Source organism: Daldinia caldariorum (assembly GCF_022478825.1).
Source record: "Daldinia caldariorum strain CBS 122874 unplaced genomic scaffold F4812scaffold_2, whole genome shotgun sequence".
Taxonomy (NCBI): domain Eukaryota; kingdom Fungi; phylum Ascomycota; class Sordariomycetes; order Xylariales; family Hypoxylaceae; genus Daldinia; species Daldinia caldariorum.
Window position 1 is genome coordinate 3,854,480 of NW_025953038.1, and position 27,342 is coordinate 3,881,821.

Below are 27,342 nucleotides of genomic sequence, written 5' to 3' on the forward strand. Positions count from 1 at the left end.
AAACTCCAAACTCGGACATATATGCATGTTATGTATAAGCTTGTTCAGATGCCGCGCTCCCTTTTGTCGCATTCCTTGTTTATTGTATCACCTTGTCGAGGTTTGCTATGGATGACACGGGCATGAATTTCCATTGTCTTTGATAATACCTCTAATGCATACTCTAGGTATGTATGCCCCGTACGTCCCAGACGCCCCCGAATGCGGTTCGAATCGGGAGTACCTAGACGCACCGCTCTGGATTATCGTCTACCCTGGCAGCCTGGATGCGGCCTTAAGTGGCCTATCGATAGGAGATTTTTGGTTAGCGGCAACAAGTGCGAGTAGCTTTTGACCATTTAGAGCCAATCGTTTGTTTGTCACCTCGACGGCCTCGAAACCATAAAGTGGTGTTCTAGACGTATGAAATGAGATTGGTATAGTGTATTTTGATGACAATAAAGAAGTTTAAGCAGCTTGCATAATAATAACTTTATACTGCGTATGCAACAAGAGAGCAGTCATACATAGTAAGCGTCCACAGTGGATCAGCTGATTGCGCCATCTCAATAGCTCTTAATAATATCTAGATTCAATATTCGACATTTTGCTTACGGCCTATCGGCGTTTATAATCGAATAAAACACTTACAGATACCTAACCTAGCGCGTTACTATGTACACCTAAGGGTTAATAACCGAACATAGCCGTAAAAAATTTACCTAAGCAGCTAAGGTAAATATTCGAGTACCTGTTTCTCTAAGAAACTAATACTTGGACTAGTCGCAGCTCTGGCTCGGTATTGGTTTGAATTCCATACTATGTAGGAACGATGTAGGAACTATATGGGAACTATGCAGATCCCGCCCACAAATGCAACCTTGTTGTTGCCCAACCTTATACCTACCTATTCTTCGCAGAATGCTCAGGCACCATTTCGCACAAGACATTCACACAAGTATAAGAACTACAACTCCCCCATAATCAAGGAGACGAATATCGTAAATAGCCTTCATTTCAAATAATTGAACCTTGAAGAAATCTATTGTACAAACTATACATACAGGGGCTGTTAGATGAATCTTCTACGCCCTGCCAATCTTTTGGTCCAAATCTCAAAGCTGGCTCGTACTCGTGTAGGGGAAGCCGTTAAACCCGTGAAAAAAAAATATTAATTCGAACGCACCCCAGTCCGTACCTGTCAATTCCAAAGTTACCTCTCGCCAAGCTACGCCGGCATTGTCCTACATCAAAAGCAATCAGTGACCTTCTCCGTTCAGCAGTTTAGCTCATGTCCATTTCAACGTCAGTATGGATTGGTGCGACTTGTGGGAATGCCGCGATATCGACTGGCTTAGGTGATTCTGCAGCTGTCATGACTTCGGCTCCTTCGAAAGTTGGCGGTGATGTTTTTAAATTGGCGAATGCCTGGTTCATATCTTTGCTGATGAACTGACCCTGTCGCAGAGTCTCGGAGAACAGGAAGAAACCCTCCGTCGCCTCGACGAAATACGATTGAAGACCTTTGCTTTCTAGCTGGATTCGGACATTGGTGACGGGGAAATGGTTTTCGATGTACTTCGCCCACCCGCGAGCGGCAGCTTGGATGTGCTCGCTGCCGCTAAGACGGCTCCATCCGATGCCGAGATGAAGTGTGAAGTTGTCGATGATGGGCTGGCCGTTGGTACCTGCCGATAAACCAGGTGTGGTTGCGGTGGGATGGACGTCGCGAGCTGGGCTGGAATGGCTGATCTGCTGGTCGTTCCTAGAAATGGCGTTCATATCTAAGCGTTGTGATTTGCTGCTCCTTAGAGATGGTCGTGACTGTTGGTTAAGGAAACGAGCTGCTTCGTTCTTACGGATATTCTCCGCGTTCGCTTTTTCTTCGACCCAGGTACCAGATTGATTACCTGCTTCTGCCACGTACGACGACGGGGACTTGATGAGCGTCATACCCTCACCGTATATCCAGCCATCCTCTGGCTCTTTGACGGGCTCGATGGTCTCAAGCTTTGCCTCTTCGACATCGAGGTTAACGCCAGCCTCGTCCCTCGATCGCTTACGGCCTGCTGTTGAAGAGGTCGAGATCGAAGACTGAGCCCAAGGTGAAGAAGCAGCTAACGCCTTGGCCCGGCTGAAAGGAGAAGTGTGATGCGAGAAGGAAGACATGCCGAACGCGCCTTGATGAGCGGCACTTGGCGACATGGTAAGAACTGGAGAGGAAGTACGTCCGAAAGAAGACATGTTGGGCTCTGTTAGCACTAGATGTTAGGTAAGATACGCAAAAGAAACAAGTTAGATCTCAGGTTTTAGTTCGACAGTCCCAGGGTGCTGATCGTGTCGCGTGTCGAAAGGGACGCGAATGTTTTTTACTGAAAGGCCGAGACGGTCAGGTTGAAGAGAGGAAGACCAATTGATCTGGGAGAAGTGAGTAAGGCTCCGAGAGACGATATACGGCCCGGTGATGCGCGACGTGGAGGAATCCGTATGTAGGTGGCCGTCGACACGATAGGTGAGACCTTGCGAGATGAGAAGTAGTATGTATGAAGATGCCTAGGTAGGTACCTATGGATGGAATATAGCAGTGAGAGGGAGAGAGACACTAGAGATGAGGATAAGACGGGATGGAATAAGAGAAAGAGAGGAAAGATGGACGAGGATGGATGGGTGATGGGAAGATTCATGTAAGAAATAAGGAAAAGAGAAGAGAAGAAAAAAGGAACCTAAGGTAGGGAAGTGGTATGTAATAATAGTTAGCAGCTTGCATGCGCATGGGATGGGGAGAGACTGGAAGTAACAAGGATCGTTTGTGTTATTGGTGAAGAGAGGTAAAAAGATGATTGATGGGAGACCGGGTGGAAAGAGAGTTGGGACAAGAGAGTTGGGACGGGAATTGGCTCTATGGGGGTACATAGATAGTACAGGGCTACTATACATAGCGTAGTAGCGTAGCAGTGTAGTAGCGATGTAGCATCCATGTAGCGAACCTAGTACAATACCTATTGGAAGCTGTACAATACTATGTAGTTGTAAGCTGCAAGACCCGGGTGGGCTGAGACCGGGACTCAACCGTGTGGGTGTGTGAGAGAGGGTGTGAGTGGAAGCGTAAGAAAGAAGGTACAGAACAGAAAGAAGGGAAACGGCACCAGATTGTTTTCCTATTGGCTTAGCATCGGAGAGACACATAAGTACCTAATAGCAGGAAAACGTACGGCAAGAGTACATTCCATATAGTAGGTGTGGAGTCCCGATTGGTGAGGTGCAGCAACTGCTGCAGGTCAGTGCTTAGGGTTGTACGTCAATTTTTTTTCCTCTTAGAGGGCGCTCAGACCACTGTAGGAGGATCCGGCTATCGGGGATACAGAACAATTCGGCAAGGCAATGGCTAGGGGTCTTCAAACAGAGCTTATCGCAGATATGATTGGCCAAAGGTTGCTATGGCTTCACGCCGGGGCCAAGCATTAGCCTCTTGGCATCTGGGGCCGAAAAAGTTCCCACAGCAACACGGTTTTCATTGGTTCAAAACAATTCCCCATCAGCCCCATCAAAGTCTCGGTTAAGGAACAGAATTCTCCCACCGGTTATGTCCGTATGACCCACATAATACAATGACGCTTGACGCTGATCGCGATTTTGCTCCATCTTCATCTCGTCACTTAAAGCAAGGCAGCGAGGTACCTGTTGGGAACCAAGGAAAAACTAATCACCCGATACTATCTACGTAGCCCTGGAGGTATGCCGCATTCAAGAAAAGATCATCAGAAGGAGAGGGGACGCGGATCCGTACTTTCTGTTTGTTTTCCTTCTTTATAACTAGTATTACAAACTAGGAGACATCATTACCTATGATGCTATTCACATCCGGTTTCCCTGGGTCTCCATCTCAACTGTTTGCGTCATTCCCTTTGTAGCCTTTAGCAAAAACTACCTAATATGTATACCATCGCACCATGTGTAGTAAAACTTTATTGACTTGCGCGTGCTTATGACTCGTTGACCCTTTAGGACTTTTTGTGAACTCCCCTTGCTCTTTTTAAAAACAAAGCCTTTTCATTCCACTCATCAGTCTTATCCACTTTCCACCGGGTCTTCCTCCTGGAACATCGATGCTTCATAGAACACTGTTGAGTCTTCGCTATTCTCTTGTCCACCATAAAGACCCCGGAACCCAGGTGCCTCCAGATCCGATGGACTATTGGCGCTGTCTCCCAACCCTTGTCTGGTGCTAGATCCGTATACCGATCGGGAGACCGCCCTTGGAAGGGGTGCGGTGTATAATCCATGGAGACGGCTTTGATGGCGGGCTTCCGGGAGGTTCAGTGGTGTTTGTGGCTGCGACGATGCCGGAAGAGAATCGTTATAAATCATAAACCCAAGTTCTGTTTCGCTGGTGGGTTCTATCCCGTCTCTCTGCTCCGGAGAACTGGGCTCGGAGCTGTCAACGCCCCGCGGCATATTAGACGAAGGGCTGCGGTTGTGAGGATGGATGATGGACTCGACAAATCTGACAGCCGAACTAACAAGGGGCCTCTTTCTTCGAAGGGTCTCAGGCGGTAATGTTAGCCAGGGCTAACCTGACACCGTCTTTTTACTCACTGGGGAACCCGAACGAACATCAGTATGCGCCATCCGAAGTGATGATCGTCGCGGGGGTGTTTCTGGTGGTTCTTGGCTAGAGCTGTCGCGGCGAGGCTGCACCCGCGCCCGCATGCTTCCATGGGCCTATCAGCCAAGACCAGTTAGCTCCGTTCAAGTCTGGGAAGCATGGGGAAAGCATGGGAAAAGCACACAGATGGAAGTGATTGCGCATCTGAGATGGACCGTTTTTCTTTCGAGAACGGTGGAGGCAACGTAGCAGGTAAGTTTCCCCAACCCATAGGATGTGACAACGTCGAAGAAGTTGGGGTCCCGGCCTGTGAAGAGGATGCTATACCCGGAGGGCTGCTTTCAACAGAGTCACTGCTTAGCTTTAGTGGACGCTGGGGTGGACATGCCGGGAGATGAGAGCTTTCTTTGACAGGTGTATCTGATGATCCTCTGGAGGGGAGTTCCGAGGTTGGCTGATTTACATTGTCATATTCGGATTCGAAGCTGTCAGCTACGACAACAGTTTTCTTGACGCGTATGGGAAGTTTGCCTAAGCTATCTTCTTTAGCAAGATACTTCTTGAATCGAAGATGACGTTCAAAGTCCTTGACCTCTGTCATGGTTAAGGAGAGCGTAGTTGGTGGTAAGCGTAACATATTGACTGAGTATCATTGACCTGAGAATGACTGGAATAGTTCCGGAGGGGTTACATGTTGAAAATATTGGAAACTGGTCTAATTTTTAGTCTCGATAGAATAGCTGCGTGGTGTAAGTTATCATTCAAGACGGGAAGTTACGATACGATTCAACTCTTTTACTACGTGTAATACCTAAGGTATCTACCTAAGGTAGGCAGGTTAGGTACATATCGTAAGTTCAATGACCTTTACTCTAGATACCTGATATACATCTAAAGAAACGCTTGTAATATACCTCCTAGGTAGGTACCTAGTTAAACGCATTAGACAGAACTTTAACCTGACTTATCATAATTGAATAAACCCTCGGTGTCAATTTTGAATTATTAATGCCAACATGCCTTCCAAGACATGAATAGTCGATACGTGTAAGCCCAGGTTTTAGGTATACTCAATTGGAGGATATGGGATTGGTTCTGTAGATGTATAGCAGTGGCGTGCTTATTGAGGAAGTGGGAAAATACGAGCAGTGGTTATCTACCCTCGATTATCAGGATTGGTTGTATTCCATGATGCGAGATTCTAATTTAATACTCGTGGGGAATGTCCTCGAGGAGATGCAGGTGGATCAAGAGATTTATAGTTAGGTACTAGCATGATTCAAGTAAAAATAGATAGGTAAAATACTTCGTGATCTGATTGATGGACGGGGGCTGAAGCTGTGAGGTTACGTACTTATGTAGGCTTCTCCTACACAAAGGCGTAACAGATACATAGAAAAAATCATTTAAAGCCTGCCAGGTGAATTTGAACCCTGTTGCTACCTCTGCAGATTACGAAGTGCCGCTAACGACCTTCGCCCAAAGGAACCTTAAGGTCCAATCCGCTGCTAGCAGACACTAAAAGAGTTCCCACAACTTTCCCCCTCTTTGAGCGTACATGTACCTTATGTACCTGTAGCGTCACTAACAACAGCATTGTACCTTATTCAGCCACAAGCTAACCTACCCGTCCGTCCACTGCTAAATAAGAACTTTAGGAGGTACCTAACGCTATTAGGTCAGGTACCTGGTACAATACAAATTACAATACACCCGTAGTGCACTACCAGGTAGAGCACCGCTGCACCAGAGCACTAGAGATACCTCTATTTGGACCTTGGACCTTGGACCTTGGACCATACAAAGGTGGATCTCCAGTTTGCTCGACCTGCCACTTTTTTACGAAATTAGCATCGACCAATCTATCCGAACTACCTGAATACCTTGACTACCTGCGTACCTACTACCATCCACGCGTTAGCATGCTCATCGCCTGTTCTTGTTGGGCCCTTGTCCATACGTCCAATGTCCATGCATGGCAGCAATTGCATTGAGATTTGAACGTTCAGGTCGTTATTCTGCCCACGCTCATCACACCCATAACCCACGCCTACGCTGCCCACGCTGCCACGGCCAGGTACGTGCAGTGTGCTGTTACAGTAATTACACACAATCATCATACCAATTTCTCTCTCTCTCTCTCTCTCTCTCGCTCTCTCTCTACCTACCTTACCCTATCCTGACCTATCTTATCCTCTTCCCTTCTCTTCTCTTCTGCCTGGTCTCTCCTCGCCTCTATTTCCCTTTTCACCCCTTTACCTTATTGGTTATTGACTGGTTATTTTCCACCCCGACTTGACATGACCTGACATTTTTCCTATTTTAGAGGTCCGGTTGTGACTCTGAAGGACGCCGCATTCGAGGTTGTACATCTGCCACCGCCGGCGATCGGGTTTTACTAGAGGCTCGAGTAACTGTTGCCAAATCTAGGTAAAGTCCACCCACTCCCCTTTAGTGGCAGTGGCAGTGGCAGTGTCCCGGCAGAACGAACTTCAAGGAGAACAGCCCTACGTGCTAACGGTCCAGGGGTCACCGATGCCCTCGCTCGTTAACGATAAGTTGTGGACAACACCTCGTAAGACTATTTCCGTCCATACGAACCAGCTGATTTCTTGCCTACCGTCTGAATTCGATATCTACCGTCTCGTCCTCGAAAAGAAAAAGGGAGAGAGAAAGAAAGAAAATAACCCGACTCGCCCCTTAATATCTCATTACCGACATTCCGCTAATATTTCGATTGTCTATCCCGAATTGCGGTAAAAATGAATAACGATCTTAGCCTCTCGAGGGCTTTGGGCGGCCTACGCATTGCAAACCCAGACGATGCGCCGAGCTCGTCCCAAGAAGCGGACGAAGATGATGCACCCACGTCAAACCAAACCCCCCCTGATACCCGCCCCTCCGAATCCGACTTATACACTGGGCAGAGCAGGCCTCAGACGGGAGAGATGTCAACAGTTATCTCTGGTATGACAACCGATTCTCAAGGCCAGGTACCTCAGTATCCACAAAATGGAGCTTTACCATATGCGAACCCTCCTGCTTCTTCCCGACCTCCGTCTGGACTATATAGTGCTACAGCGGCTGCAGAAAGGGATCAAGCTGCAAACTCTTACCATATCCTAAGGACAGACCCGTCCAGGACACCTTCGGAGTATGCTTCGAGCATCCCCTCCCGTGAGCCGAGTTACCGGGAGCGACCGTATAATCAGAACCGCCAGCTTCAAACTGTAGCCGGAGGTGGCCCATTACCTCCTAGGAGGAGTTCGAAAGGTATGGGTGGTGGCTACGCTTCAATTCCTGGTGTCCCTACCGTTCCCGAGCCTCGTGGTCTCGGGTCAGATATGCAGGTGTCTAATAGCAGTGAGGAATGGAAAGATCGCGGAGCTGCTGTTTCGATACGGAAGGAAGTAGATGCCAACGGAAAGACTGTCATGAGGCCGGTCAAGAAGGGTGTCCGAGACTTTTCTTTCGGTCGCGTTTTAGGGGAAGGTTCATATAGCACAGTATATTTCGCTACGGACCGACAGACCCTTAAAGAGTATGCCATAAAAGTCCTCGAGAAGAAGCACATCATCAAGGAGAGGAAGATAAAATACGTCAACATCGAAAAAGACACTCTCAACCGCCTCACCGAACATCCTGGTATCGTGCGACTTTATTACACCTTTCAAGATGAAAATTCCTTGTATTATGTTTTGGATCTCTGCAACGGTGGCGAGCTTCTGGGCGTGTTGAAAAAGACAGGTACCTTCGATGTCGAGTGCACAAGATTCTTTGGAGCACAGATTCTGGATGCTATCGAGTACATGCACTCGCGCGGTGTCATACACAGGGATTTGAAGCCCGAGAACGTCCTTCTCGATGATCAGCTGCATGTGAAAATCACCGATTTCGGGACTGCCAGATTATTGAGCGACCCAAGGCAACAACAGGCTCCTAGAATTGAGGATATAGGAACTAGCTCCAGGAGCAAAGACCAGGACGATGATAGCCGTGCGGCATCCTTCGTCGGTACGGCTGAATATGTCAGCCCCGAACTTCTTACTAACAAAAATGCGTGCAAGGCGAGCGATTTATGGGCGTACGGCTGCATTATCTATCAATTACTAGCTGGCCGACCGCCCTTCAAGGCCGGGTCGGAATACTTGACGTTTCAAAAGATCGTCAACCTCGATTATGAATTCCCCGTAGGCTTCCCCCCGGCTGCGAGGGATCTGGTCGAACGTTGTCTAGTTTTAGACCCCGCAAGGCGTCTTACAATTGAGCACATCAAGAATCACGAATTTTTCGAAGGGCAGCAGTTCGGTAAGATCTTGTGGAAGTCGAAAGCACCGCGACTACGACCGTACGTTCCACCATCTCAGGAGCCCAAGATAATCCAACTTAATGGATCGCCCTCCGGACAACAGGCTTCGTCGCGCCCTCCCACGACAGGAAATGGTCTAAACGGCCCTTCCCGTGCGCCAGGAAGGATCATCACCGACATCCCACCGCCATCGCAACTTGATATCGAGTGGTCACCAGTATTAACGAGAACGAATGAGAGGATCTTGCGACTTGGAGACCTTATGGTTATGTCGTCTCCAATCCCGAACAGTCCGCATAATAAAAACGACGAGGGACACAGGAAGTTTTCTCGGTTCTTTGGTGGCAGCACGACGAAGAAGAGGCAGCGGCTAGTCATGATCACGTCTAGTGGGAGGATTATCCTCGCCCCGGCTGGAGGCGAAGAGAAGAAGACGAAATTGGAGATTTCACTTTTAACACCTGACTGCTCGTGGAAGAGTCAAGTAGATGCGAAGGGACTGACTGTGTGGTGTGTTGATTCGGTGAGTTACCTCGCTCATTTTGTGGACAATGTTCGTTCGTACTTACAAATGCTAGGCTGGTATTCACTACACCTTTGAAGACGTCAAGTCGACTTCTTCTGTCGAACCGCCTCGCCCCACGGTGGAGGATTGGCTTGAAAGTTTACAGCAGGCCAGAGACTTTGCCCTATCCCAAAACCTCAGCCGTTCGTATACTAGCGACAACGCATTTGGAGAAATGTCGTCATCCATGTCTAGCCCGGCCAGTACCTTCGGCGCAGAAGGCTACAACATCAATGATAGATCTCACCGCAACCACTTGAGCAAGAGCCAGGCGAGCCTGGATGATACATCAACCGCGAAACGCAATCGATTTAGCAAGCGGCAATCCAAGCAGGGATTAGGTTCGGCTTTTTAGAAATAGCTGTACATCTATAGCCCGGAAATTCTGGCACATGCGGTTATTCGGAATCCTCGCGATCCTCGCAAATTCGGCCAACGAACCATCAGGGGCCTACCTAGTTTTCCCTTTCCTGGAGGCTTTTCTCTTCTTTCATATGCGGCATGTTCTAGCGAGGCGTAGGCTTTGGTATATCTCATTTTAGATGGATTAGAAGGATTACATTACGCATGACCCCGACCCCGTACCTCACATTCCCTAATATAATATTCTAACATAAAATTCCATTCAGAGCCCTATATTAGGGTGGGGGAGAGAAAACTGAAGGATGTTGAGCCGGGGATTACCTACTATTTGGTTGTTCAGGGCGGGGAGGAGTGTTCGCATAGCTGCGTTGAGGGTACGGAACTGGAAAGGTAGATATCTGAGAAATAGGGGGGGGAGGACCCAGTTGTTCCAGGAATCCAAAAGAGATGTGACCGAATCGGCAAAAAACTACATAGTAAAACGGATTAGCCCATTACTTTACGTGATTTAATCGATGGTCTGCTGTATAAGTTGGCCCTTATCAATTCAATTACCAGGCTACCTAAATCATGTCTTGTATTAGGGTCTGGTATTAGGTACATGTAGGGGTTGAGGTTGTTTATGTAATGCATGCACCGGTGTTAGTGGAGCACCCCTATTGTAATTAGCCACATCAGCCACTTGAAGCTCTTTTCTATCTAAGCCCGATCTGATGCTAGACCGATACCTTATTAATTTTTTTTCCATTTCGAACCCACTCTAAGCCAAGCCGGTCGCACTTCAAAAATTCTCCAATCATTCGAACCGATCGCGACGAGGCGACACGCGCTTTTTATAACGACTATCCAAATCTCCGACCCAGATAACTTGGACCATCTCCCCCCCCCTCCCTAATACCGTCCATTTCCAATCGCGATCGAAATTGGTGTCGCACGCGTTTGGTCAGTGGAGCTATAAGTAACTTAGTTTCCAATTCAGTCTCACAAAAGAGTGCAAAAAATAAGAGACTACGACATAAGAGCAAGAAATTTAAGGCGAGAACGAATTAGAAACAATAAAACAAGCACCAAACATAAACCTAGGAAACTCAAATCGGGGCCAAAATAGTCAAGATGCAGACAGGCTACCGCCCTTACCCGCAGCAACAGGTGCCGCCTCAGCAGCAGCAGCAACAGCAGCAGCGTACCCCCCATACGGCCGGACAGCGACGAGGAGGCATTGGTATGTACTTAGTATTTACTTCTAGCGGTCTCTCTCTGTCTTTTTTATTTTTTATTTTTATTTTATATATACAAGATATTGTTCTTTTTTTTATTAAAAAAATGGATAGAGATCCAGCAGAGATAGAAATCAACCCCCCCGTCTCCTCCCCACGCATCCACGCAAATCCACATAATGAACTCCACTGGCCATTAGTTCGGATTCTACCCGGTAGAGTCTTTCCAGTTCTATATATGCCAATCCACCTATGCACATACACGTCGTGTACCTGCAGTTTATTGCTACTGTTACTACCGTCACTTTTCCATTTCTTTGGTTGTCTGCTGAACTATCCCTTCGCGCTACACACACCTTTTCACCCCCTCCTCTTTCATCCTTTTTCTCCCTGAGATTCTCCTGTCTAACCAGTTCGTCATGTCTTCAGGTCCCATGATGTCGTCCGGTCCTCATCATCAAGTCCCCCTGACTCAGGCGCAAATCGCCCAGCAGCAGCAGGCCGCCGCTATACAGGTCGAGATGGCTAAGCGGCGCAGTCGCAAGCCAACCGATAAGAACCTTCCAGACAATATCGACGAGTGCGCTGTTGGGGATATGGCGGTGAGGTATCGAGAGCTTAGGGATTTTGAGAGAAGACTCGATGCGACAATGACGAGGAAACGGCTTGATATCGTTGACTCGGTAAATCGAAGCGTCAAGGTACGTATCACAAGTCCTGGGGAAAATATATCAGATCTCTTAGAGACTAAAAAAAAAAAAAAAAAAAAAAAATATTAACTAAAACATTACTTAGCGCTGGAAGACACTTCGAATCTGGATTACCAATACGGCGGAAGACCAAGTTTGGCAAGGGAATAGCATCGATGTCGATACCTTCGATTTTAGTTCAAATCTGGAGCCCACGTATCGCGTCAAGATTGAAGGACGATTGTTGGATGATGACGATGATCTCGACAAGGACGATGACAGTGAAGATAACACGGGCGGATCCGATGACGTCGACCGTATGGAGGAAGACACGAAACCGAAGCCGAAGACCCCGAAGTACAGGTTCTCTCACTTTTTTAAGGCTCTGAGCGTGGACTTCCCTAGCAATCGAAAGGATATCGACCAGGTCGTCGAATGGAAGAAACCGGAGAGGACTGGTCCTTCGTCGAGTCTTCCCGCCTCTGCCGACTTTGATGAACTGACATTTAAGCGCAGTGGAGACGAGAACCTCAATATTACCATCAATCTTTACAGGCATGAAGAACCCGAGCGATACGCCGTCAGCCCGGAGTTGGAAGACATCGTCGACATGCCAGAAGCTACACGACAGGAGATCGTGATGGGAATATGGGAATACATTAAGCTGATGGGGTTACAAGAGGACGAGGAGAAGCGCAACTTCCGATGTGACGACTTACTGAGAAAAGTAAGCAACTTATTTAATCATATCAAGGTTTATTGACGTATACGACTAACCACCCACGGCTTTAGGCTTTTGGTATCGAGACAGGTTCGATTCCGAGGCTGCAGGAATACATTACACCGCATTTGAAACCCCTACCTCCGGTCAAGCTTCCCTACACAATCCGACTGGACGAGGAGTTTCACAAAGACCCGCAACCTACCGTCTACGATGTTCGCGTCGCTGTAGACGACCCATTGCGTGAGAAGATGTCTTCGTTCCTTAGCAACTCCGGCTACGCGAATATGCTGAAGGAAGCCGCTTCCCTCGACGATCAGCTCGCTATCATCATCCATGCGATCCACGTATCGAAAGCCAAGCATGCTTTCCTAACGTCTCTCAGCGAGGACCCTGCTAATTTTGTAAGAGACTGGCTAAGTTCTCAGAAGCGTGACCTCGATGTGATTATGGGAGAATCGATGAGAGGCACTGGCGAAGATGCCACCGGAGACGAGTGGAGAAAGGGAGGCAAGGATAGTATCTGGTCTACCGTCAACGCTCGTGAAAGTGTTACTGTGATGTTGTCCAAGCAGCCTGTTCTGCCACAACGGTAGGACTTGAATTATTTCATCTAGAACTTGTGAAACAGGAGGAAAGGATAATACGACTTGAGTAATAGTCATGGTAATGGCGTATGGCGTGCTGGTTTGTGGTCTAGGATTACGGACTACGCTCGTAACTTTCTAGATGAAAGGGGGGATTAGCTCGAGGAAAGAGGTTCTATATCCCTGTATTAATAGAATTAGTATCAGCGAGGAAATATTTTTAGGTACCTGATCCAAGGGTCAGTGTCGTCGTCGGAAGACAATCCACGATCGTTTTTGATGGATATTTGTTTATATGCTACGTCATTGGCCCAATGTTATATGCAACGGCTAGCTAGCCTCGGTCTTTATAGTCTTAAGCCCGAGAGCTTTTGGCTTTAACCATGAGCTTCACCCTTCAAGGTATATTTCTAGGCACTCTAGCTATTCCGCTCTGGCTAGATTCGCCGCCTATATTTCAAGGTTTATGGAGGGTAGGCCTCGTTGATTCGGATAAACATATTCATGATCGCCAAAAAATCTATCTGGAACTAGATTGAACTCTACGGATTAAGATGTCTGCTATCTTTAAAAAAGCCAACACGGCCGTCATTACAGGTGGTGCGTCAGGCATCGGCCTTGCTCTGGCGCAGAAGTGCGTCGGGTACGGTATGAGAGTCCTCGTTGCAGATTGGGGCACCGAAACTCTGGGGAAAGCTGGCGAGACCCTTGGGAGCGCCGCGCGTACTGTTCACATGGATGTGAGTAAGCCGGAGGACTGGAGCAGGCTCAAGGACCGAGTTACGAAGGAGTTTGGAGGTATGTTAGTTGCATATAGCTGCATATATACCGCTTTTTACTGGAGAGGCGACTGCGATGCTAAACGTACCTTACAGGCCAGATCAACCTCCTAGCGCTCAACGCCGGGGTCAACGCCAAGACGAGCTTCGAGGGCGAGGGAGCAGACCCTGCGGCGTTCCAGAGGATTCTTAATGTGAACTTTTTAGGCATTGCCAACGGTATTCTAACGCTACTACCGCTGGTCAAGGAGAAAGCATCTGCTTCCGCCGACTACCAGGCCGCGGTAGTCATCACGGGCTCGAAGCAGGGCATTACCAACCCGCCAGGCAACCCGGCATACAACGCCAGCAAAGCCGCCGTCAAGTCCCTGGCCGAGCAGCTGAGCTTCGACCTGCGGGCGCAGAGCAACATAAGCACGCACCTGCTGGTTCCGGGCTGGACGTGGACGGCGCTAGCGGGCGCTGCCCCCGGACGGCAGAAGCCCGAGGCGCCGTGGACGCCGGCGCAGGTGGCGGACTATCTGGAGCAGAAGATGGGAGAGGGGAAGTTCTGGGTGCTGTGTCCGGATAACGAGGTGGATGAGGAGACGGATAGGCGGCGGATGTCGTGGACTGCGGATGATGCGCTGAAGGGGAGGCCGCCGCTGAGTCGCTGGCGAGACGAGTATAAGGATGAGTTTGCAGCGTGGATGGAGAGGAAATGAAGGGTGTTGAGTTGGAGCGTGCCTCATGTTGGAAGGAGTAAGGGCCCTTCGTCATAATTGTAAATCCCTACTTTTGATCTCGTAGGGTATCTGCAATAAGGAGAAGTTAGTTATTATATGCTGTTAACAATGCTGCTGTGACTATTGTGATAGCATATCACAAGCTTGTATCGTATATTTTATAGCTACCTAAGCTAGAATCCACTGCTCACAACAACAACCTGCTCTGATAGTAAGTAGGTACCTAACTTAAGGGTAGATACTACTATGAATTATGTCTTATCACGAGGAAATAATATATCATTGAGAGGTTTCATTGCGATTGGCGCTCGTCTGTACTTTCGTTTGTCCAGTCATTACCTAAACGCCTAACTACATGCACACAATGATTGCCAATGACGGCTGCTTGGTACGTCTACTGTTCAAGCCTGATATCTAAGAAGCCCCTTGCTACCAAAGCGGAAAATGAAAATTTGAACCATGCTTGAAATCGATTTGTCCGTCAGAAGGTCCCTAGACCGCTAGCTGGCGAGTCGGAGGAACGGGGTTCGGGGGCATGTTCCTGATCTGCTTGATGAGGAACTCGCGCTCGTCGATGAACTGCTCGTCGTCGGTGCGGTCCTCGAGAAAGTGGGAGAGGAAGTTGAGGAGCTTCTCGCGGTTCATGAGCAGGATCTTCTGCACGGCGATGGACTTGTGGGGGTTGGCCACGAAGACCTTGAAGACGTGGAAGCCCTCGTACTGCACCATCTTGCGGTCGCTGCGCAGCAGGTTCATGCAGATTTTGAGGTGCTCCCCGCGGTCGACGTACGCGGTCATGACGTTGTAGTTGGACCGGTCGAGCAATATCTCGCCCAGCAACTTGATCGACTGCCGCTTCGTTACGTAGCTGTTCGACTGTACTAGGATATTGTTGTACTTGTCGAAGAAGAGCTCGAAGTTTATCGAGAGGTAGCGTGGCACGAGCTCTTTGTGTTTTGTGAGGAGTTCCTGTAGCGATGCTTGTTAGGAAATGAAATGCCTTATAGTTTGGTATGCATTTGGTTTTTTTTTTTTTTTGGTATGGCTGGACCTACTCTGAATGTCGTGAAGGCGTCGGCGGCAACTTCAAACGAACTCTTGTCGATCCATTCGAAGAATCGCCAAAAAACACCATTACCGCTCTGTGGTCGCTCTCTATCAATGGCTGTTACGCCCTTCAAACTAGAACCGGGCTCTTCCCCATCGTCATATAATATAATGGCAGCGGCCGCCTCGTTCTTTAGCACTTCACGAAGCACAGTGCCCGCGGGCGTTGCGCTCTCCTTGTGATCGTACCCTCGACATAGTTCTAATAAAATCTGGGGTTTATTGTTTACTACGTAGCTCAACGCGACAGGATCCGTCTTCGGCGACGCCGTCGGGGGTCGGAACCGGAACACGTAGGAGAATATAACTTGCGTGTCTTTTCGGGACTCGAAGGGGAGGCGGTGTAGGGTTTGAGCTAGCAGAAGGAGAAGATCCTCTTCTATCAGACCTGTAACCAGCTGGTATACTTGCTCTGGGGTACTATCCACGTCTGCGACGGAAGAGGTTAGCATCGTATGGCCTTCATAACTCTTGCGCGGTGGGCAGGGAATGCGCAATGGCTTATAGCAGGGTCGAGACGAGTGGGTGCGGTACCTGGTGTTCCTTGAAGGATGAGCTTCATCTGGTTCAGCACCTTCGCTAGCTCCTCAGCCTATAGCAAAGACAATCAGCATATAATATAGTTGGCAACTTATGATTAGGAAGCCGGGCTTACTTTGCCGGGGGTGTCAAGCTTGAGAAGATGATCTCTGGCTTGCTTAGGAAGATCCAGAGTGTTAGTTCTGGTTCTGGCCCTCGAAAATAGGAACGACATGGTTGCGATTAACTATGCGTATACGTATACGTATATGGGATGAGCGCATCCGTTATTGATTAAGTTATAGGAATTTCGAATTTGGGGTATAAATTCTTGAATCTTGGATCGCGGAATTGCTGGTAGATATTCTCTATGCTCTCTCTTGCTGTCTCTCTCTCTCTCGATCCTGGACCTGAATAGGAGCGGGACGGGGGAGGGGGCCGGGTTGGTATTTTTAGTCAACCCAGTTCGTCATTGTTAATTTTTAGGCTTATTGATGACAAGATGTCCGCTGTCGTTATCCCTAAACTTAGTCTACCTAGGTAGTGAGGCCCGAATGGTGCCATGTGCCGCTCGCTGGTAAACTGTTTATCGTAAATCCGGGGATCGGAATGTTTATTTACGGGGCGGATAACCTCAGCTGAGAGAGATGGCCCCCCCCCCCTTTAGAATCCCCCCTTGCGCATTGCGTGGGACCTATCAATAGCAACCCAACGTCCGAGGTGCTTTAGCGGGCTTGGGTACCCCGCTGCGTATCAATAATCGAATAACTAATAAACGGTTAACAGGTATGTTGTTAGAAATAATTTACTTTTATTTTCATATTGAACCGTGGGGCTGTGAATCACGATACACCACAGCAACGTAATAAGCTAATGCTGACCATCAATGGGAACTAGCTAAATCCCATAACGGAATACAAGTTTGTATTAATAGAAGGGCCTTGAAATTGTATTGGAAGGTAATGCATGATATAACTTTTTTATTATTTTTATTTTTTATTTTTCATGAGCCAATTCCCACGAACGTCTAATGTCGGAACGGCCGAAAGCTCTCTTCAGCTCCAGTCTCTAAATTCGGAGCCACGAGCCAATATTCCCACGCCCGTGATTCTTAAACAAGAAAGCCTCGATATAAACGCCATCGATAATCACCTAGTCTGCTTTGACGCTTTCTATTTTCCATATAAGTTCACATCGCCTTAAAAGCGTGGGATGAATCGTTATTTACTCACTATGACACAGTCTAATAGCCTGAAAAACTCGTTCATACACTTGTTCTTATGGACTGCGTTATAATCTTCGACGATGCATTTTCCGTATATCCTCGCCTATTGAACAATTGTAAGTTGTAATGTTCTAGGATACATGATACATGATGCATGATGTATAGTAAACCGATGCATTACCTCTGGCGAGCACTTCGAGGCAGCAGCAGCAAACTTCTGAATTGGCCTTTGACTTGCTGGCATATTTTCAATAGGAGCGGGTGACGACTGAAGTCGATGTCCTTGGAAGTTTAAGTGGTTTCGGTAAACTTCTCAAGGCTAAATTACGGGATGGCGATTCTCTATGTCGATACTAAAACGCAGAAATGTATTAATATATGCGATGAGGTAATGCAACAATTTGGGCCAAGCCGGGCAATACGATATGTATAAAACCGGATAGAGATAAGGAGATACCTACCTCCTAATACCTATACTGTACGAAGTACATACATAGTACCTAAACGATATTTGTTAGCCCCACTTCTGTAACCTGGGGAACATTGAATATTTCGATAACGCGACGCGATGAGCCTCACTTGTCATTTCCACCCTTCAATTAATTTCAGTATCGCAAATCAAGTCCAAATTACTGATTCACACATATTGCAATCTTGCTTTTTTTCTCTCTCTCTTTCTTTTTTTCGCTGTGTCACATCCTACCGTATCTCGCTCGGATTTTGAAATTATCATCTCCCCTAATCAATTGACTCAACTCTCCTTTTCCAGTCATGCTCCTTATTTGCGAATCGATTTGCGACTAGCGCTGGCGTTCATCTTATTTTTCTAGATAAGTCTAAAGAATTTTGGCTTAAGCAAGACCATGCTTAAACTTATGAGTACTGTACTCCTGTCGCTGCTTTACCATGGCTCTCTTACATAGCCGCCAGTCTTCGGCGGCCTCTTCTGATATTTCTGATGAGTTTTCCGTTCCGGAATCCATCCCCGAGTCCACATCTCACCGCTCCGCGCCTCCGCCCGCCATGTCTCATGCTCAACTCTTAGTTATGGAGCGCGACAAGTATTCCGACGAAGGTTGGCTTATTATTCCTCTTGATTTAACCCCCCCGGCAGCTTGCTAAGTCTTTCTAGATATTCGGATTTTGTACGAAATCGTGGTTAGGGCCGAAGAGATTTTGTCTGAGCTTACGCCTTCTTCTCGTTTGCCAACTCACGCCTTGTTCAAAGCTTATGATGAGATTCTTCCGCTTCATAAGCTTGACCCGGACGAAGACCAGCTTATCAGCAAGCTTGTCTTCCGGGTGGGGGGTGTCAAACGGGACATTTCGCTCAAAGAGAAGTTCAAGGTAATCATGTCGCAGATGGAAATTACTGTTCAAATGGACGGCTCTTCGGCGTATGGGAGCGATGCTGGGGATGCCTACAACAACCCTGCCTCCTCCGGCAAGCCTCTTGGATTTACTGATGGAGATTACACGGGTGATGATTACACTATTCCAGAGGGTGTGAATCATAACAATCCACATAACGGAAACAACCAAGCTAGCCTCTCTGTGATTGAACAACACCTCGAAAATAGCGCAATTGCCTTCCGCAAGAAGCACCAGAACAAATTCTCCGCTACAAGCGCTCTTCGATACTGGCAGAAAAAGTCCGCATTCATTGCCCACATTTCTGATCAGTTCGATGCTGCTCGGCAGGCTGATCTGGAAGACGATATTGGAACGAAGTTTGAAATCTGGAGGACTATCGCTGCCGAAGTGGACAGCGTACCACCCCAAAATCTGCCCCCTAACGTGTATTCCAAGCGGATCGAAGGGATTGCTGTTCGCGCCCATGATATCCACATCGCCCGAACCGTGTTGAAATATTGGCGGCATAATGCAAAGGAGGAAGGCCATAGGATTCGGAATATCGAGGAGTCATCAGATCCCCTGGAGCGTGTCGCGGCGAAGGCGCACAAATACGTGATGCTTTCTCGCGCCTTTGCGAATTGGTCCAACCGCTGGGAGGAAGAGTCGGAGAAGGCACATATGGCTGCCAAGGTCTATGAAATGAGCCTGAAATCAAAGGCATTCGGTCTTCGGCAACGCCCAGAGGTCAATATTCGCGCCAGCCGTACCCGCGGTGTTCGTTTTGATGTTTCTCCCGCTACGAACCCTACCAGTACCGAAAGCGCGTTTAAGTCTCCTCCGGTCAAGGCCAATGCCGAGCCTAGTTCTGCTGTAGCGCCTGTTGGCCCGGTGAGTACTGCCGTTGACAGCCAGGAAGTACTCCCCGAGGCCTCTGCAAAGGATACCTCTTCTCATGAAGAACCGGCTGATACTATGGACGAAATGGACGAAACCACGTTGCTTGCACGAAGGCATATCCTCCGCATGCGCTACTATGATGCGTGGGAGAAGTATACAGCGGAAAATTTACACAGAGTTAGGAATTTCCGCGCAGAGCAGCAAGAGGACCACATTGCTCGTGCCATTCCTATATGGCGCTCCGAAGCTAAAAAGGCGTCTCTTGAACACGAGGCCATGCAGTATAATGCCAAAAGAGCCAGCTACTACAATAAGACTACAAGAGCTCTAGACACATGGAGACAAGAGAGCCAAGAAAAATTGCAAGGTCACGATGAGATACTAGAGAACTACGCTGCACGGGCCAACTTCTATTATAAAGCTACCAGGATATTACCAAGTTGGCGGAACGCAGCGAAAGAGGCCAGCCAACAGCAAGGGGTTCTCGAACTTTATGCAGACCGAGCAGAGTATTATTACAAAGCTACAACTTCACTTCCACTTTGGAGAGCTCAAGCACAGCACACGGCTGAGCACGAGAAGAAACTGGCAAGCTATGCTGAACGAGCTGATTACTATTATAGAGCTCGAGGCACTTTAGTAGAGTGGCATGATATTGCCAAACAAAGGCGAAAACGGAGATTAAAAGAAGCTCACTTAGAAACCCGCCGTATTGTAAAGAAAGGCATGGGGCAACGGTGTATTGCGCAATGGCGTGAAAGGGTACAGCCGAGCTTCGAACGGATTGAAGTAATGGATTTGCTTCTGGAAGATATCATGACAGATCAAAAAACGAATCAGATCGTGGAGACACTCGCGACATGGCGCGAGAAGGCCCATCAGAGGGAAGAAATGGAGCTAATGAGCGATGCCGTGGTGGAAGGGAAATTCTTGGAACAGTGGAGGGTTCGATCGACATATCATCAAGAGTTGGAAGTCGAAGCCAAGGAACACTGGAAAGAGAAGACAATGTCACGGACGTTAAAAAACTGGAACCTCACTTCCCTCCAAGTTCCGAATCGACCACTGATAGTGGCGAATGCGCTGGAAAAGAAAGACAGGAGATTGTTACGAAACGGGTTTGAGAATTGGTATAGTCGAACGGCAGACAAGCTTGTTCCTATCGAGCTCTCAGATGGGAGCTATAAGAGCGTGGAACAAGTGGTGGAAGATGCGCAACATGAGGCATCGCTAAGCCACGCTCGGGGTTTGCTAAATAACTGGAAAGCCGCCGCGAAGAGCAGGAATGATAATATCCAGCAAGAAACGTACACTCCTACCCCAGGAAGACCACGTCTCTTTCTTGGAGGCCTGAGTATGCGTGAGACGACAACACCATTAGCGCCTGTTCCGAGTCGAAATTGGCGAGCCAGCGAAACGGCCGTGAGGGGTTCCGCAATCGGGGGCAAAGCTAGTCGATCCGGTCGGGCCGCGAGGAATCTTAGGGTTTCATGGGCGCAATAATTAGGTTATTCTAGTTGACGGTGACGGTGCCGTTAGCGCTACTGGGTTTGTCTTGTTATTTTTTATGAGTACGGTGGAGTGTGTGGAATCTTGCATGGAATAGGCGCGGATGGCATTTTTACTTTTACATAGTGATACCCCTGGATCTGTTAGTTTCAAAGATTCAAAGATATTTATAATAGAATATACGGACTCGTGAGCCGTGTTATTATTGTATTCGTAAAATGCATTTTCCCCTTTATGTGGATCGTAATCGTAATAAGCTTCCATTATGCAATATCGATGCTCATAATAAATGCCCAGGCGCTCATAATAATGGTTAGGCAGGGATTCACGGCTGTCCCACGTCATATTGCAGCCGCAAAGCAACGCGATTTACAGTTGTGCTGCAGCGACGGCATCTGACAACAACAGTAAAGCACCTGAGCACCTGACGTTTTTAATAACCACCTTAAAACTGCATCAAGCACAAAATACATGCGCATTATCCCCAAGCTATTACATACCTTACCTAGTATTTAAGATCCTTACCAAATCAAGCAATGATCCATGTGTAGATCTACTTCACTACTTCAATAGTATACCGAAACTAAAATATTGTTGCGCCGCACCGACTACCGAAAGATTAATTCCCCGTGAACGAGAACGATTCCAGATTTCCGAAAGAGTAAAACGGAACGCTTCTTATACTTTAGGTACCTGCCTAAGGTACTTACAATACTACCCGTCGCTTCACCACTCCGAATCAATAGACATGTTCATATCGAGCCATTCGCGACGATAGTATGAAGGCAGTCCTTCCAGGCCAGCCCGAAGCCAGTCTTCAAGCTGTGTCGACAGGTTATTGGGATGGCAAACGCGTCATCGTTTACATCACCGGCAATGCCCTCGCGATTCTATCGGATCCCGAAACTATCCTCCAGACTATATATGACAATGACGAGCGCAGTTTGGAAGCTGTATCCTTTGACGAACGCTCGGGGAAGATAGCTGCGTGTACGGATGCGACCGTGAGGATATACCGGCCATTGAGTCACGGCGAGGACGGTGGTTCGCCCAAGGTTATTTTCCCCATATCCGCCAGCATAGCTATTTTATAAACTTAGCTGATTGTTTATAGTGGGCTTTACAAACGTCGTTCGAAGTCGATGGAGGTTCAACGCCTGTGACTCTATCTTGGGGAGGCTCCGAGGAGCTCCTCGTAGCGCGATCATCCCTATGGCTCTACGACACAACCTCGACGCCACCTTCTTGTCGTTGGAAACAGGAGCTAGCCAACCCCGTGAGAGCTGCGAATCTATCTTACGACTCGTCTTACATAGCGTCCGTCGGTTATCATGATCGCCTAGTAAAAGTGTGGCGACGGATGAACTTCAGTTCGGATGAAGTGCAGTTTGATTTCGGCTATCTTTCTCACCCGCGAGCAGTAACCAGCATACAATGGCGCAAACCCTTCCACGTCGACCAGACGATCGAGAACGTGCTCTACACATTTTGCGCCGATAATATCATGCGCGTGTGGACGGGTGCAGACCCTTCTAGCCGCCAGTCGCTACTGCATCACTGGGGACAGGTGGATCTAGCCGCGGCGGTGCGGGATGGGCGCGAGACAAATAAACAGAAGCCGATCTGGGCTTTCATCCTGAGCCAGCGAGATCTCGCTAATGCCACAGAAAGAGCCGTCCAGGAGAGGGGGGATGGGCAAGAGAGGGAAGACGTCGCCCTTCAGTATCTACTTTCCATCGCCAATAGAGACACTGAAATATGCGTCGTTTTTGATGGGCGCGGAAGTATGTCGTCTTGGGCGTTAGAGAGCGTAAGCAGTAAGCTCAGGGGTAATAATAATGTGGATAATGTTGCGTATGTTAAATCGAAAGACTTTGATTTCCTGGGCTCGGCAGCAAAGGAATCCCACCACGTTGAGATTCTCAACTATTGTAACAAAAACTCGGGAAACTTACACATGCTATTTCACCACTTTGATGGAAGGATTGAAGTATTCGAAAGCAGCATCGCGGATTTCCTCGACCCGACCTCCAAAGCTAAAAATCGACTAGTCCACCGCGCAACCTGGTCCGGACATTCCGCTCCGGTTAAGAAGATTGTACGAAATTTCAGCGGTCATGCGATTGTGTCCAGGACGGAGCTGGGCGAAAGCATTGTCTGGAGACATACTCCTGGCCCGCTGCGAACAAAGTTGTTACGGCATAATGTCATCCCAGAAAAACGGCATATACATCGAATATGTTTGATCAGGGGAGGTCGTTTTGTTGTATTCTTGCATCACGAAAGTATCTCGGTTTGGGACTGCACTTCATCAACACATACGCTTCTCGCCGATCTCAAATATCACGTCCGCGGCAAGCCCCTTTGTATTATTGTGCTTCCTCGCGAGCGGGTAGATGACGATTCCGTTGCGCATATTGCGACGATTACTTCGGAGCAGGAGGGGATCGTCTGGGAGCTCCATTTGCCTCTGAAGGATAACACTAACAAAGCGCAGGTTAACGGCCACGAAAAAGGTCTCCGGGAGTTTTGCACGTTCAAGTTAGAGGATCCTGGCGACCTTGCCTATGTCTTACCCGTTGATCCCGCTGGGGTTTCACACGTCATATCTGGATTCTTAGACGTGTTTGCTCGAGATGTCGCTGTGTCGTACACTCACAGCGGCCGTGTCGAATTTTGGACCGCTAGAGTTTCGCAGGAACGCGGCCAGGTCGAATGGCTTTCGACATGTTCGATGGAGACAGGTGTCCAAGAACCCGCATTGGTCAGCGGTAGCATTCTGAAGAAAGCCGCTCTCGTGAATGCGCATCGTTCGGAATTGACGATATGGGATATCCGAGGAGCCCGGTTGGAATACAAGGAGGACTTCGAGAGCCATAACCCGGTGCAAGACCTTGACTGGACTTCAACACCAGACTCGCAGTCAATCCTTGCCGTTGGCTTCCCATATCGTATTATCCTCCTCGCGCAGATGCGCTTCGACTACTTAAACAAAGGCCCTGCCTGGGCGCCTATCCGCGAGATCAACATCCGAGATTTCACTCCCCATCCCATCGGGGATTCAACCTGGCTTAGCGATGGCAATCTGGTCATTGGCGCTGGTAACCAGCTATTTTCGTATGACAGGACTTTCGAGATAACCGACCGACTCATCTCGAGCGCCCGCGTACCTCATCGTCAAGACGGTACTAGAGACCTATATGACATAATTCAAAGACTAAACGGACCGTTACCAATCTTCCACCCTCAGTTCCTCAGCCAGTGCATCCTGGCGGGGAAGCACAGCGTGGTCCGGCGCGTACTTCTAGCTCTAAATCATACGTTAAAATATCATGTGGAGGGCGATTTGATCGACGACTATCTGGGTCTGGATCTTGCAGATTTTTACATACGCAAAGTGAGTAGTAATATCATTACACTTTAGTGATGCTTGTCTAATATTTTAGGGGTCTACGTCTATTGGTAGCAACGGCTCGTCCTATCTCATGTCCCAGGTGTCGTCTGACGACACTAACCAAGTTTTCACGGAAGAAATCGCCGCATCTATTTGTGAGAAACTGCAACAAGTTACCATACCGCGACTTTCGGGCCATGAGCAGATTCAACTGGCCGACATGGTTGAGTGCGTCGGAATTGTTGAAAAGCAGCGTCGCTCGATGGACGAGAACGGGGCTCGGTTTATGTTATTCTTCCGGCAGCACGCGTTAAGGAAGGGCAGAACCAACGAAATTCACATGTCGTGGAGAGAAATCAACTGGGCTTATCATTCTACCAGTCAGGATATACTAACTGATTTCGTGTCCCGCCAATATCACGGCACCATGCTGTGGGAGAACGCCAGGGAAAGCGGCATGTTCATGTGGCTTACAGACGAAGCCGCTGTGGTAAGTTTGAGTACGCGAAGATTTCTAATTCTTATCTAGGTAACTGACATATCCGATATATAGAAAACCCAATTTGAAATTGTGGCCCGGAACGAGTACACGAAAAGCGAGATGAAAAATCCGGTGGACTGCAGTCTCTTCTATCTCGCTTTGAAGAAGAAGGCCGTTCTTCAGGGCCTGTGGCGTATGGCAAGCTGGAATCGGGAGCAAGGAGCAACGCAACGACTTCTAGCGAATAACTTCGACGACCCCAAATGGAAGACGACAGCTCTGAAGAACGCATACGCTCTTTTGAGCAAGCGCCGTTTTGGTATGTGCCTTCATCGTATAGTATAAAATCCAAGTCAAGTAAGTACTAATACTGGATTTAGCATACGCGGCAGCCTTTTTCCTCCTTGCAGGTCACTTGCAAGATGCGATGAATGTTTGCATCAAGCAGGTCAAAGACATCCAGCTCGCCATCGCCATCGCGAGGGTATATGAAGGTGATAATGGACCCGTATTGAGAAAGCTGCTGGAGAACGAGGTCCTCGCTCTGGCTGCTCAAGAGGGTAATCGTTGGCTTGCGTCATGGGCGTTCTGGATGTTAAAGAGGAAAGATATGGCGGTTCGCGCTCTCATTGTGAGTTTATGTCGAGATATATTTTTTAATCGACAGGCTAACCGTTCGAAGACACCTGTCTACACTTTATTAGAAACCCCAGCTTCGTCAGACAATTTAAAGGCGAAGCTCTTCCTAACAGATGATCCGGCTCTTGTTGTGTTATACTCCCAGCTTCGACAGAAAACATTACAAACGCTCCGCGGGGCGTCTAAGGTAATGCCGAGGACGGAATGGGAATTCGTAATACATAACGCCAGACTCTACGACCGAATGGGTTGCGACCTCCTCGGTCTTGACCTGGGTAAGTTCTCATATTTTATCCTCACCCCCTTTTCATACAAGTAACAGGTAACTAATACCTACGCGCGTGTAGTTCGCAATTGGGAATTCCTCCGGCATAGTACATCGACGGCCCCGGACCTTGGCGGTGAGATCGATCCCAGAGTGCTTCTAAAACGCCGCAGCTCCCTAGTCATCCAGGACATGCCAATGTCACCTGTCGCCCCGACCGACATGAAGACAGGGAGTCACAACGTCAAGCCACCGCCTAGAGTATTCGAGGAGCCAGATGCCAATTCACTTCTGGATAGTTTTGGTTTCTGATCCTCGATAGGCTACTTGGCATGAAAATACCTATAGTATGGATTAAATCCTTGAGACAGCGTTTCTTTCTGGAGCATTGTAGGTACCTGGTAGATAAATCACCAAGGCCCGGAAAGGTGCTAGTAGAAAAATGGGCATGCTTGGAGGGAATGTTGATAGGAGTTGAAGAGACGAGTTCGGAGTGAGCTTTGTATTATAATAAATTACTTTAATATGTAGCGTGCTAGTTGCCGAATGTTAGAAATCCGAGCCTCTCTGGTTTGGATTGTTTGTTTATCTTGCTCAATTTGGTGTTTTATGGACCTTTCGAGTCGATAGCAACATGCAAGAGTGCCAGCCTCTCTCCCGCCTCCCACTGCATGGATGGCCCCAACGACCCCGACTCGTACAAGCGGCCCGAAAGCGATTCGCCCGTTCAGACAAGGCTCTTTTACAAGTTTTAAACCAGATTAACTACCGCTAGTCTGGCCTCGAAATGTGAAAGGTATTCATGAAGGGGTTCTCCGGCGGTGGTTAGCTTGTAACTAAAGATGCGAAGATTGTAATCGATAGGATAGTGCAGCCAGATGGTATCAGAAAGCTTCCTATCTAGCTTGTGATTGGCAGCAACGATATTGAGTTCCACGGTGACCAAGCCTTCCGATGGTGAGAGAAGGAACTTCGCAGTAGCAGAAGACTGTCCCTATGAGCGAGGCCAGCATGGGGTTGACGTAGGATCACGGGAGAAGCCCGGTATCAAGACCCAGTTCGACGTTGTCAACAGCGTAGCTCACAAGAAGAAAGGTATTCGGATGGCCGTTTTGGGAATTCTTGGACCCCAGATCAAGCAAAGCGGTTAGGACTTCTCGGAACGGTCAACTGTCTCCAAGCGCCCATGTGGCGTTTAGTTAAAAGTATAAGCGGGAAGATTGATAGAGCTGGTAGAGAGGATGCATCTGCGGAACCATTCGTCAGACAGGTAGTCTATTTCCAGGCACTCAACCCTCAACGTTCATATTTCATACCTAGGACGTTTCACAACTTCCTTTTTACTATATTACAAGATTCACCTAATCATATTGGAGGCTCTGTTGATAATGCTGTTTTGATGCCACAGCA

General features: G+C 48.2%; 8 protein-coding genes across 8 annotated transcripts; 5 read left to right on the forward strand and 3 right to left on the reverse strand.

Annotated features, from left to right (window-relative positions):
* Window positions 1-1,113: 1,113 nt before the first annotated feature.
* On the reverse strand, window positions 1,114-2,383 carry F4812DRAFT_205270 (uncharacterized protein). The gene has a single exon (XM_047930285.1). It carries the CDS (start codon window positions 2,221-2,223, stop codon window positions 1,264-1,266), a length of 960 nt encoding a protein of 319 aa, XP_047794428.1. The 5' UTR covers window positions 2,224-2,383; the 3' UTR covers window positions 1,114-1,263.
* A 1,205-nt stretch (window positions 2,384-3,588) lies between these two features.
* F4812DRAFT_416626 (uncharacterized protein) lies at window positions 3,589-5,950 on the reverse strand. Its single transcript, XM_047933093.1, has 3 exons — window positions 4,770-5,950; window positions 4,576-4,701; window positions 3,589-4,524 (listed from the first exon to the last, which is right to left on the reverse strand). Exons 1-3 carry the CDS (start codon window positions 5,220-5,222, stop codon window positions 4,048-4,050), a joined length of 1,056 nt encoding a protein of 351 aa, XP_047794429.1. The 5' UTR covers window positions 5,223-5,950; the 3' UTR covers window positions 3,589-4,047.
* A 1,250-nt stretch (window positions 5,951-7,200) lies between these two features.
* Window positions 7,201-9,969, forward strand: F4812DRAFT_205351 (kinase-like protein). The gene is made up of 2 exons (XM_047930286.1): window positions 7,201-9,417; window positions 9,473-9,969. Exons 1-2 carry the CDS (start codon window positions 7,348-7,350, stop codon window positions 9,812-9,814), a joined length of 2,412 nt encoding a protein of 803 aa, XP_047794430.1. The 5' UTR covers window positions 7,201-7,347; the 3' UTR covers window positions 9,815-9,969.
* Window positions 9,970-10,580: 611 nt separating this feature from the next.
* Window positions 10,581-13,417, forward strand: F4812DRAFT_416631 (uncharacterized protein). The gene is made up of 4 exons (XM_047933094.1): window positions 10,581-11,044; window positions 11,469-11,740; window positions 11,835-12,455; window positions 12,521-13,417. The coding sequence occupies exons 1-4, from the start codon at window positions 10,936-10,938 to the stop codon at window positions 13,043-13,045; spliced, it is 1,527 nt and encodes a 508-aa protein (XP_047794431.1). The 5' UTR covers window positions 10,581-10,935; the 3' UTR covers window positions 13,046-13,417.
* Window positions 13,418-14,657, forward strand: F4812DRAFT_416634 (NAD(P)-binding protein). Its single transcript, XM_047933095.1, has 2 exons — window positions 13,418-13,834; window positions 13,912-14,657. Exons 1-2 carry the CDS (start codon window positions 13,591-13,593, stop codon window positions 14,517-14,519), a joined length of 852 nt encoding a protein of 283 aa, XP_047794432.1. The 5' UTR covers window positions 13,418-13,590; the 3' UTR covers window positions 14,520-14,657.
* F4812DRAFT_416636 (Mo25-like protein) lies at window positions 14,658-16,860 on the reverse strand. Its single transcript, XM_047933096.1, has 4 exons — window positions 16,303-16,860; window positions 16,182-16,239; window positions 15,596-16,077; window positions 14,658-15,509 (listed from the first exon to the last, which is right to left on the reverse strand). The coding sequence occupies exons 1-4, from the start codon at window positions 16,399-16,401 to the stop codon at window positions 15,033-15,035; spliced, it is 1,116 nt and encodes a 371-aa protein (XP_047794433.1). The 5' UTR covers window positions 16,402-16,860; the 3' UTR covers window positions 14,658-15,032.
* Window positions 16,861-17,957: 1,097 nt separating this feature from the next.
* Window positions 17,958-21,363, forward strand: F4812DRAFT_416641 (Sfi1 spindle body protein-domain-containing protein). The gene is made up of 2 exons (XM_047933097.1): window positions 17,958-18,466; window positions 18,524-21,363. The coding sequence occupies exons 1-2, from the start codon at window positions 18,298-18,300 to the stop codon at window positions 21,145-21,147; spliced, it is 2,793 nt and encodes a 930-aa protein (XP_047794434.1). The 5' UTR covers window positions 17,958-18,297; the 3' UTR covers window positions 21,148-21,363.
* Window positions 21,364-21,482: 119 nt separating this feature from the next.
* On the forward strand, window positions 21,483-26,525 carry F4812DRAFT_416643 (regulator of V-ATPase in vacuolar membrane protein). The gene is made up of 7 exons (XM_047933098.1): window positions 21,483-22,208; window positions 22,268-24,550; window positions 24,600-25,037; window positions 25,101-25,347; window positions 25,409-25,659; window positions 25,711-25,942; window positions 26,015-26,525. The coding sequence occupies exons 1-7, from the start codon at window positions 21,933-21,935 to the stop codon at window positions 26,242-26,244; spliced, it is 3,957 nt and encodes a 1,318-aa protein (XP_047794435.1). The 5' UTR covers window positions 21,483-21,932; the 3' UTR covers window positions 26,245-26,525.
* The last annotated feature ends 817 nt before the right edge of the window (window positions 26,526-27,342 follow it).